This window comes from Podarcis cretensis, assembly GCF_951804945.1.
Source record: "Podarcis cretensis genome assembly, chromosome: 6".
In the NCBI taxonomy this organism is placed as follows: domain Eukaryota; kingdom Metazoa; phylum Chordata; class Lepidosauria; order Squamata; family Lacertidae; genus Podarcis; species Podarcis cretensis.
In genome coordinates, this window is record NC_137175.1 from 48,739,528 (window position 1) to 48,751,655 (window position 12,128).

Below are 12,128 nucleotides of genomic sequence, written 5' to 3' on the forward strand. Positions count from 1 at the left end.
TCATTAATTTGTTACACCCCCCAGAAATAAGCAGAGTTGTCTTACAGTTATCTTGTATCCATTACTGGTTCCTGTTCTAAAAGGAAATTTGGTAATTGCTTAGGGGACTTCATAAAATGTATGGAACCCCACCCCCCATTTCACAGATTGAATACAGAAAAGTCCAAGTCATCAGGATGCTAGACTAGAGAACATAATGCTGGATTAGATGGGTCTCCAACCTGCTCCACCAGGACTCTGACAAAGGCCAGTCTGCATACTCACTGGGTGGCCACTAAGCAGAGTGTTCTTTTTTTTTCTGCAGCTCTTCCCAAAGCCACTGAAAACGAAAGTGAGGATGAGCCCACAGAAGCAGTAGCTCAAAAGAACACCAACAAGAAAGGAAAAACAAAGAAATCCAAGAAGGTAGATAGCTGGGAATGCTCTTAGGGGGCATGTGAGGGATTCAAAATCCTCTTTGAAAGAAGGTGCTTTGTGAAAGTCAGAGCAGTTTCTTTAGCGAAGTCATTTCTTGTGGGGGAGGGACTACAAATCTTTACCAAAAGCAGGAATGAAGCTATGGTGTATTATTAACAGTGCTAGTCACCTCGTGCATTGAAACAAAGGCACTGTACAGGCACACTGTCCACTTCCCCAGCTTGTCTTCCTCAGTTTTCTTTATATAGGACCAGCTTCCAGAATAGACAATTAAATTACAGCTGGGGAAGCAAATTTCCAGCCCAGGTTGCAACCCTGTTCACCTTTCCTGCCATCTGGCTTTTCTCTATGACATTCCTGATCTGAGAAGCCAACCATGGATTCCCTGATGGGGAGGGCATGTGATTTCAGAGAGTGTGCCAGTCTCAGTTCCCACAGAGACCAGCCACTGTTACCCCTGACACCTCCTTCCCAGGGCAACCTGGCCCTTTGTCCCAGGATGCTCTGCTCAGAGAATCAGGGGGTCACACTTGAGTTTTTTAAGCAAGTGGAATTTAGGTAGCAGGAGATCTACTGCAACAGACTGCGGGGCAGGGAAACTAGCCAACCAAGCAACCAGGATAGACATGGTTGGGGATGAGGCCATATATGTGATGATGATGATGATGATGAAGAAGAAGAAGAAGAAGAAGAAGAAGAAACACAAACACAGCAGGTGACTAGTAGAGGTCATGCTGGAAAGCCTGGGGCAGAACAATGTACTTGAAACAAACCTCCCTTCTCTTTCTTGGTGCTGGACTGTAGAAGGAAGAGAGACCGCCTTCCCCAGTCATTGAAGTGGACAATCTGGAGGAATTTGTGCTACAGCCAGCTCCGCAAGGAGTGACCATCAAGTGTCGGGTCACTCGAGACAAGAAGGGGATGGACCGGGGCCTCTATCCTACATACTACCTTCATTTGGATAATGACAAAAAGGTGAGTTGCTCAGTGGGAGTGTTGCCTTTTGTGCAGAAACAGAGATGGCCCTGCAGCAAAGCCACTTAGAAGGATGGGTAAAAAGGGCTGATAAATATATCCCTCTTGGCAGAGATCCTTTGTCAACTTCTTTTCCAAGGGCCAAATTAATGCATGCATTAATTGCAAAACATGCGCACTCTCTCTTTTGTTATGTATGTAGAAGCTGCTGGGGAAGCCTGAGCGGCCTCAGAGCCATAGGGAAAGGAGAAAGGAAATTCAACACACACTCTCCCAGTACAGTGGTACCTCGGGTTAAGTACTTAATTCATTCGGGAGGTCCGTTCTTAACCTGAAACTGTTCTTAACCTGAAGCACCACTTTAGCGAATGGGGCCTCCCGCTGCCGCCGCACGATTTCTGTTCTCATCCTGAAGCAAAGTTCTTAACCCGAGGTAATATTTCTGGGTTAGCAGAGTCTGTAACCTGAAGTGTATGTAACCTGAAGCGTATGTAACCTGAGGTACCACTGTACAGTCTCAAGGCTGCTCAAGTTTTCCCTTGCTTGGAGAGGCACACACAGCGATCTCTTCTCACAAGTGCATAGGGGAGGAAATGGATCAAACCACTCTTGAGATAAAAAGCTTTAAGCTGATTTCCATTCCTATCTACAGAATGCACACAACTCTGGAAACGGGAGCCTCTGCCCAATTTGTCTCTGGCAAACCAATATGCGCTCACTGCTGCTGTGGCTCTTTGGCTTCTCTTATTTCTCTAATTGTGAAACGGAGCTATTTCACAATTTTAAAGACTCTTAACAAGAGGAAACCAGTAATTAAACCCCCTCCACCCCTTGTGCACGGAACAGAAACTGCCTAATGAAGGGGGTAATTTATCACTAATGCTGAAGCAACTAGAGATGGAAGAGGCAAGAAGGATGCTTCCAACTAAAGTCTCAGGAGATGTTTGCCAAATGGGACTTACTTTTATGAAAACTTCATAGGAGGGTCATGGGGATGGGCGCTGCCAGATAACACAGTTCTGTACTAAATACCCTGTGGCACAACCACCTTAATTCATTTCCCATCTGTGGAAAAGAAATGCCTCAGCAGCCCTAAAGGCATGTAGCGTGGAAGCTACCTGAGGACTTAAAATAAAATAACAATAACAATAACAATAATAAAATTGTGGAGCTTGGGATTTTTGTATGCATTACAGACAGAAACTGCAGCAGCTATTACTTCCACCTGTCTCTTGCAGGTCTTCCTACTTGCTGGTCGCAAGCGCAAAAAGAGCAAGACCTCTAACTACCTGATTTCCATGGATCCCACTGACTTGTCTCGGGATGGAGAGAACTTCATTGGAAAGCTGAGGTTAGGCTTGACATCAAGATGTGGTTCAGACATAACAGGACATTCTGCAGGGAGCAATGCCATCACACAACATAGGGTTCCCTTTAAATACAGGAAGGCTGATTAAAAACAAGCTAGCTTTTGTGTCTGGGAAAGATTCATTTCTGATGGGTTCCGAATTTCTGCCTAGTTGGGGCACATTTACACAGAAGGGAGCCAATGAGATAGCCTTTTATTTATGGCCCTCCAGATGTTTCCAGACTACAATTCCCATCATCCCTGAGCATTGACCATGCTAGCTGGGGCTGACAGGAGTTGGAGTCCAACAACATAAAAAAGGGTCTCAAATTCCCCATCTCTGTGATAGATGGCTTGCTTTATGCATTCTGTTGCTGAAAGGTGCCACGAACTGGGATTTCCTTGCTTGGAATTACTCCAAAAGCAACTCTAATTATTAAGGAGGGAACTCTCCACACTGCAATATTTTGTTGCAGATCCCACTGGTTATTACTATTATTGTGTATAGGTAAAGGTAAAGGGACCCCTGACCATTAGGTCCAGTCATGGCCGACTCTGAGGTTGCAGTGCTCATCTCGCTTTATTGGCCAAGGGAGCCGGCGTACAGCTTCCGGGTCATGTGACCAGCATGACTAAGCTGCTTCTGGTGAACCAGAGCAGCGCACGGAAGCGCTGTTTACCTTCCCGCTGGAGCGGTACCTATTTATCTACTTGCACTTTTGACGGGCTTTTGAACTGCTAGGTTGGCAGGAGCAGGGACCGAGCAACGGGAGCTCACCCCGGCATGGGGATTCGAACCGCCGACCTTCTGATCCACAAGTACTAGGCTCTGTGGTTTAACCCACAGCGTCACCCGCGTCCCTCATGATTGTGTATACAGCACCATAAATGTGCGTGGCAGTTTACAGTGTTGCATGGCTAAAGTCCCACATTTTAAGTGCTACTTTAGCTTATTTGGGCAGCCCATACTGACTTCCCAAGTAGCAGGACTCTGATTGCAAACAAGCTTATATGTGAGGGTAGGGTAGGGTAGTCTTTGCATATTTACATTGCAGATGGTGATCACAGGTAAATAAAAAATGTCCAGAATACGGGAAGTTGCTTTATGCAGAGTCAGACCATTGGTCCATCTAGATTAAGTGATCAAGAAGTCTTTGCCAGCCCTGCCTGGAGATGCTGGGGACTGAACCTGGGATCTTTGGCATGCAAAACCTGAGCTTGCCATCAAGTTGCAGCCACTCCCTTAAAGTGTGGCCTCTCTTTCCCCTGGTGCGGAGATTTGTCAATAATTACACCCCTAGCCCAGCAAGCCAGACGCACCCTGTTATCAGATATGGTATCAAGATTGTCCCTCAGGGCAGGGCAGAAGTGGTTTAGCCGGTTCTATCCAGAGGAGAGACATGTCGCAATTTAATAGGCCTGGGCATTTGGAAATACTGAAGATGCCCTGATTGAGTGACCTTTCCATTCCCTCATTATCCCATCCCACTCCCATATTCCCTCCCTCTCTTACACACACACACATATATACTATACCCACACTGATGCACAGTATACCTAGTTAACTCAATGTTACGGTGTTTATTTTAACAGGAAAGGGGTAATTGTGCAAAGGGGCTCCTTGACTCTGAAACCCTCCTCTGCTTTGCCTGATTGCTGTTGTGGTTTTTTGTTTTGCTTTTAGATCCAATTTGATGGGCACTCGGTTTTCGGTGTTTGATAATGGCGTGAATCCTGACAGAGCAAATTCGGATTGGTCAAATGTGCGCCAGGAGCTTGCAGCTGTTGTTTATGTAAGGAACCACATTGTGCCACTCCATCTTTTCTAGCCATAATCTCCTGGGCAGCTGCTTGCAGTGGCTAGAACAGGGGTCAGCAACCTTTTTCAGCTGTGGGCCTCAGACCATGTGGTGGGCCAGACCATATTTTGAAAAAAAAAATATGAACAAACACCTATGCCCCACAAATAACCCACAGATGCATTTAAAATAAAAGGACACATTCTACTCATATAAAAACACGCTGATTCCGGATTGTCCGTTGGCCGGATTGAGAAGGCGATTGGGCCGCATCCAGCCCCCGGGCCTTAGGTTGCCTACCCCTGGGCTAGAATATGCTTGTGAGTACCTTTCCCAAGGGAGGCTTGAGAACTCTTTGTCTGCTGTAAAAACTGTTCCCGAGTGGAACAGAGTCTTAATACCAACCAGTTAGTGTCACCCAATGCAGGTAAAATCTGCAGGGTCTACATTGCATGGAGTGGCTGGGGATAATTCAAGGCTGGGGGTGGAGTTATGCTTGTCATACCTTGATGCCTTTTCAAATCTAACCTAGATATTTCCAAGGCATGTGTTACATTAGCCAAGTCCCTGTCCAATCCGCTTACTTTTTAAACCACCCTGCCATATTTCAGTCCAGCCAAGGGTGGTCCCTTATCCTCTGGGAACCAAAAAGGTATCAACATTCACAGACAGGTAAAGCAAATGCTGCAGCTGGCACAAGCTACACCCGACTCCATTTTTGCGGACATGGGTGCTCCAGGGCTTCTCTCAAGGCTCATGCCCTTTTAAGAATGGTAGTTGGTTAGGAGTTGCTTGGAATTATAACTCTGATAGGGTTAAACTGCACTATCCAGAATTCTTAGAGGGGAAATAATAAGCAATAGTGTTTACCTAACAGAACAATCATGCTTGCCATCTCCAGATGCAAGCACCTTCATATCATCAATATCTCCTCCATTCTCTAGGCTAGGGACAAGCAGAAGATAGATCCTGGCCCTGAAAACAAATTATTGAGCTGAGCAGCATGTGCTCAGAGGCACCCTGTTCTTTAATTCTAAATGTATTTCTTCTCTCCTGAGCCACTATTTTGCATCTGACTCTGCTTGGTGGACCTTGGGTCTTTATTATTATTTAAGTACTTTTTATTAGTTTTTTTTTCCTCCAGATATACAAATAGTTCTCAGCTAGAGTGTATTGCCAAACAGCCATTCTTCTCCATACACAAAATAAACTGTGAAGCGTATAATAAAAACATTCTTTAAACAAACAAAAAAAGGTAGATCCCACATGCTGACATTTGATCATCACTGGTAAATACTCTTGCCAGGCTAAGAAGGCAGAGAAAGGAAGGGTTTTGTTTTGTTTTTTTAAAAAAATCAGTGGTATCTAACTCCTTTTCATGTTATATCAATGTTATTTTTGTTTTATATGTTGGGAGGATGCAACACTATCATGGCAAAGCTGTAGCACAAGCTTGAGACTGACAAGATAGCTGCTTTAAGCTGTTACGAATCAGATAGTTTGGGGGAATATAAACAAATTAATCATGTTTTGAGGATATATGACTGTGATTGAGTTATAAGCATTCTGGGGTTTCTGTTTCAGGAGACAAATGTATTAGGGTTCAAGGGACCTCGAAAAATGACAGTGATTATCCCTGGAATGAATTCAGACAATGAGAGGGTGCCAATCCGACCCCGAAATGTAAGTTACCAACATGATAAGCATCTACGACACAATCCTAGAGGCAATCTGGGGAAAGGGAGATTTTGATGCCTAAGTGCCAGAATTGTGGTCTCCAGCCAGCCTGGCACCACCAATGGAACAATAAAAAGGGCCCCCAGGGCCAGAGGGGGCAGGGATCTCCATTCAAAAAATATGAGCAACTAAAATTAGGAGGGGCAGAAGACCTTGGAAGGATTGGCAGGTGTCTCTCAGTGCTGTGTACACACTTGGGGTACAGTACACCTAACAAGTCCCCTCAGTGCAAACTGTCTGAGGTCTTCCACTGTCACAAAGGGGGCTTTCCCCCTCTGTCCTCTCTCTGCAGGCCCTCCCCCCAATTGGCTCAGAGGGAAGAATCCTCAGAACAGGGGAAGGAAAAGGGGTCATTCCGTCTAGCAAGTTGATATCCTTGCACTGATGGGATGCTCACCATAGCATGACACCCTTAATATCCTGGAACCTTAGTATCCTATCATGATAGGATGTTCCTAGTGCTACCCAATTACTGTTTTGCTATTTTAAGTTACAAGTGGAATTGCAAGTGATTTTCCACATTCAGAGTCCTGCACCTTTGTTTTGGCCACACTGGTGGCCTTGAGGAAGCTGCGATAGGTGGGTCCATTTGCATCTCAGCCCACATTCAGTATAAGTGTTGCAGTGGGTGCCATTTATGACCCTGATTTTATTTTATTTTACAGTAATACCTCGGGTTAAGTACTTAATTCATTTCGGAGGTCCATTCTTAACCTGAAACTGTACTTAACCTGAAGCACCACTTTAGCTAATGGGGCCTCCTGCTGCTGCTGCACAATTTCTGTTCTCATCCTGAAGCAAAGTTCTTAACTCGAGGTAATATTTCTGGGTTAGCGGAGTCTGTAACCTGAAACGTATGTAATCCGAGGTACCACTGTATTTCTTAATCAGTCCTCTCATTCCCACATAAAATAAAATAAAATGATAGTGAGGTATAACACTATAATACTATACAAGGTCCCTTATCTCTGGGAACCAGAAAGGTATATCCACAGACAGATAAACCAAATGCTGCAGCTGGCACTGAAGTGTGTTTGGAAATGATTTAATTTTGTGCTTTTCTCACATTTCTTGCCAGGATAATGATGGGCTGCTCATCAGATGGCAGAACAGGATAATGGACAACTTAATCGAACTGCATAACAAAGCCCCAGTGTGGAATGACGAGACCCAGTCTTATGTGCTCAACTTCCATGGCAGAGTTACTCATGCCTCCGTCAAGAACTTCCAGATTGTCCACAGCAATGACGGTAAGTCCTATGGAATTCTCTTGGCCCGTAAGAGTGAAGGCAGACCTCAAAGAATCACAAAGGGTCATCTAGTCCCCTGAAATGCAGGAATCTTTTACCCAACGTGGGGCTTGAACCCACAACCCTGAGATTCTCCTGCTCTACCGATGGAGCAATCCTACATTGTGCTAACTTAGGAGGTCAACCAGGATTGGCTCTGGAATTATTGCTACTCTAGGCAATAAAGTGTATGGAGCAAGGTAGTCCTTGTATTATACTCTCCATTTCAACAAACAGCTTGTAATCTGAAGAGAGATGGGGCAGAAAGGAAAGGTATAATGACAGCATCATTATATTACCTATGTTGGGGTTTGCTTTTCTCTCACATTTATGCTTTGCAAATAAATTGCTTGGGATGCTGGTTCATTGTTAACAATAGTTATAGGACCAATCAGATTTGGAGACAAGGCATGCAGAAAGCTGGATAAGCAGATGCTTTTGACTCAGATGCTAGCTGAGTGTCAAAGCAGACTTGAAATTGTGTCTGCTGTATGAGGGCTGTGTGGTCACACAATGGCTTCAAAAGGACTGTTTGCCACACATAATGGCATGCTCAGGTGACCACTTCATGTCTGAACCATACATCTATCTGTGGCATAGTAGCCACTTGAAACTGCAGCTGTGTGAAACCAACACTCAGGAGGAGGTTCAGATGAGAGAGAGTATGTTGACAATCTCTGTGATTGCACGGGAAGCTCCTTCCCGTGAATGACTTGCCACATGGAGTTGCCTATGTGCAATTGGTTGTGTTTCCCCCCCAAATGCCAACCATGTCACAGAGTACATGTGTGGACCAGGACTGACCTAAAAAGAAAAGGCAGCAGAGTTTGGAAATAAGTTGCCTGAGTTGTTGTGTAATTTAGGCCAGAGGAAACCAGAATGTCCACTTTCCAGATACAAGGATACCTGACCTATCTGCTGTGAGAAGAACCTTCCTGAAGCCTGTACTCTGTAATCACAATTTGGGAATGTGTTAAGTTTTACAACCAGACCTGAACGAGCCACCAAACTCTCTAAGGAGTTTGCCTAAATGTAGACAGGAAGCGAGGCATGCACAAATCATCCACGAGAGGGAGCATGACAGTCGGAAGACAGGAATAATAAGGGTTTGGGTTCCTTGCTAAGCCCCTTGGAACTGCTGAATGACTTGGAGCCAAGCTTTCGTCTGGTTTTGTCTCTAAGTTGTTTGAGGTTGGAATTCTTCCTGGGTACGCTTCAAACTTTTGAGTGTTAATTTATGAGACACTCGTAAACTCTGATGCGTACACAAGGTGTTCCTGATTACTCAAGATAGTCATCCAGTTTCTGATGGGGCTAATCCAAAATGGCCAATAACAGGTACCACTTGGGCACTAATTGCCCAATTGATATGTAGCCTCCAACTCAAAAGAACTGTTCTGGCATTTCCAATTAGTCATGAAATACTTTGGGGTACAAGATGCCAAGGTCTGCATTGATTTCACTCAAGAGGCATGTGCAAATAGTGCTGGCTTCTTTATGTAATAAAGATCTAAAGGGTGTTTTTCTAATCACAGTGTTGATATTTTGAGTTAGCATATTCTATAGGCAGAACAAGGGATTCCAGGATCAAAGAAGCAGCTCTTGATACAAAAAGAGGACAAAACGTTGACACTTCCATCCCCCTTGTGAGTGCTGGGGCTGTGAGCACCCTGCAGAATTCACATGAGAGCAACAAACATAGGCAGCCAAGCAATTTCGCCGAGTGTATGACTTGTCTGCTTGTCACCTGTCCAGCCCAATCAGGGGATGTTACTGTCTTGGGTGTAGGATTACAGGACAGAAAGAACCTGCTCAGGGCCCCAGTTATTTTTACAGATTTCTTGTTGCTCTCACTGGTAACAAAGGGAGTCATGACCGAAGCAGTGAGTCAGAGAGACCTCTAGAATGCCACAAATGTCTTGGTTAGGAATTCTGGTGAGGGGGCAGGTCTCTAGGGGGGAGGCAGCACATATTGGGTCTTGTGCTCTGTCCACCCAGCTGGAAAAAAGAAATGTACTTACTTGGTAGCTCTGTTGAAGAAGCAGCAGGCATTCATTGCCCAGCAGGTGGCCAGTCAACTCCTGAACTCTGCTGTTCTCTTCCCTGTCCCATCCTGTTCTTTTCTCCTTAGCATTTGAATAGGAGGGTCCGGAATAAAAAGGTTTTGTTCAGCTCCATGTGAGCCATACTCCCTTAGCACTGGAAATAGAGATATAAGCCATATGGTAGAAAACCTGTTCTCTTCAGGCATTCTCTGGGAAGTCACCTCTGGTGACGACATCTTAGGAACATCCAACTTCCTTTCAAATGTCTGGAGGCAGCTATGCCAAGATAATAACATCAAAAGGTTCTGGTCAAGATAGAAATGCTACAAGGTTTTTTTGGGGGGGGAGCATGAAAGTTTGGCAGCTCTGGAAATGGGCCTTTCTCCAGAACCCCATTCTTCTTATGACAGTGGGCCAGTGGTGAAGAGTCTTTTTCAACTGGAAGGCACAGAGGACCAGAAGTTGTCATTACTCATTTTGGGGTGGGGGTTATGGCATTGTAGCAGAGCCTATTTTTGGTCCATCTGCTGAAATGATGGTGTGTTCACCTCTTTTCCTACAGTGGACTACATCGTCTTGCAGTTTGGCCGCGTAGCTGATGATACTTTCACCCTGGACTACAACTACCCACTGTGTGCTGTGCAAGCTTTTGCCATCGCCCTATCCAGCTTTGATGGGAAGCTGGCTTGCGAGTAGCACATCATGGCCAGGTTGTCCTGAGTCTGGGCCAGAGAGGCGGAATCAAAACAAAGCCCCTTCTATCTGGACTGTCTGCTGCGGACAAGAATTTGTCTGATGATATAAAGCAAATGAGATAGTGTGAACAGAAAGAACAGCTTTACTGGTATTGCTGAATGTTTCCAACATGCAACTGGGTGAAGAAGAAGAGGAAGAACTTACAGAATCAATAAGCATGAACACGTATTCACAGAGTAGGTTTAGTTGGCAACACCATATGCACACACATGTCCTTGGCATTTGCCTTGTAAAAGAAACAGTGCTCAAGCCCCAGCAAAACAGCTGCTTTACGCTGCAGTGTTCTGGAAGGTCCATAACTCTAGGACGCTACAAAACAAAACAGAGGAAAAATAGTCTCTGTTAAGATACCGTATTTTTCGCTCTATAAGGCGCACCAGAGCACAAGACGCACCTAGTTTTTGGAGGAGGAAAACAAGAAAAAAAAATTTGAATCTCAGAAGCCAGAACAGCAAGAGGGATCACTGTGCAGTGAAAGCAGCAATCCCTCTTGCTGTTCTGGTTTCTGGGATAGCTGTGCAGCCTGCATTCGCTCCATAAGACGCACACACATTTCCCCTTACTTTTTAGGAGGGAAAAAGTGAGTCTTATGGAGCAAAAAATACGGTACTTACTGCCAAGGGATTTGGAACCAGCTAATGGTCTCAGGCTATCAGATAGTCACTTCCTGTGTATATATATACTTAACAGTCAAGACTAGCCATTGTTTGGTTCTTTGAATCCCAGGAGAATTTGACTTCTTTAGATTATTGGTGGTGTGGTGGGTTCTCTTTGATAATTTATAATTTACATGTGGAATGCTGGGGTTTCTTTTCTCTCCACTGATAACCATCAATAAAAGAGTAAGTGGTGGGACAAGCTCCAATTTCTTGACATTTTAAAAATCATGGTCTGCCTAGCTACTAATCTAAATTAGTTAGATGTAAATGTATAAGTTGCTTTTGGGGTATTTATTTGATTTGTATTTGTATACAGTGGTACCTCAGATTAAGTACTTAATTAGTTCCGGAGGTCCGTTCTTAACCTGAAACTGTTCTTAACCTGAAGCACCACTTTAGCTAATGGGGCCTCCCGCTGCTACCGCGCCACCGCCGCTCGATTTCTGTTCTCATCCTGAAGCAAAGTTCTTAACCTGAAGCATTATTTCTGGGTTAGCAGAGTCTGTAACATGAAGCGTATGTAACCTGAAGCGTATGTAACCTGAAGCGTATGTAACCCAAGGTACCACTGTTATTTGTAACTCTGGCGTCTAACAGCTTACTTTCAGTACTGCTGTGGGATTGTTGGGTGAGCTGGGCGACCTCTCAAAACCAGTGGCGACCAGTGCCCATTGAGACTAGTGAGATGGAATGCAGGTAGCCAAAACAGTAGGTAGAGCCTAGCCAATGGCAGGCAGAGCCAGCTAATTCTAGTATAGTCCCCATCCTCCTTCCTGCTAAGCAGGGGTGTCATCTATGTGAAGCCATGGGAGCTGAAGGGGCAGGGCCCACCAAAGTTCTGTGCAGAAGACAGAATCAGGATTCAAGGTGACCTTGGTGAACTGGGCCCAAACAAACAAAATGAATTTCAATAGGGACAAATGTAAGATTCTATATTTGTCAGCTGCACAAATATAAGATGGGGGACACCTGGCTTGCCAGCAGTACATGTGAAAAGGATCTAGCTTAACATGCTTAACATGAGCCAATAGTGTGATGCAGCAACAGCAGCAAAAAAAAAAAGTGCTAAAGCTATTCTAGGTGCATCAAGTCTAGTGTACTGC

General features: G+C 44.8%; 1 protein-coding gene across 1 annotated transcript in view; it reads left to right on the forward strand.

Moving 5' to 3' along the window:
- Positions 1-11,752, forward strand: part of TULP1 (TUB like protein 1) — a 35,743-nt gene extending 23,991 nt beyond the window's left edge. Inside the window, exons 9-16 of the mRNA XM_079982512.1 lie at positions 305-405; positions 1,222-1,392; positions 2,631-2,743; positions 4,425-4,533; positions 6,124-6,222; positions 7,355-7,526; positions 10,173-11,327; positions 11,588-11,752. Coding sequence (XP_079838638.1) covers positions 305-405; positions 1,222-1,392; positions 2,631-2,743; positions 4,425-4,533; positions 6,124-6,222; positions 7,355-7,526; positions 10,173-10,306 — 899 coding nt within the window. The 3' untranslated portion in view covers positions 10,307-11,327; positions 11,588-11,752. The remainder of the gene's footprint in view (positions 1-304; positions 406-1,221; positions 1,393-2,630; positions 2,744-4,424; positions 4,534-6,123; positions 6,223-7,354; positions 7,527-10,172; positions 11,328-11,587) is intronic.
- The last annotated feature ends 376 nt before the right edge of the window (positions 11,753-12,128 follow it).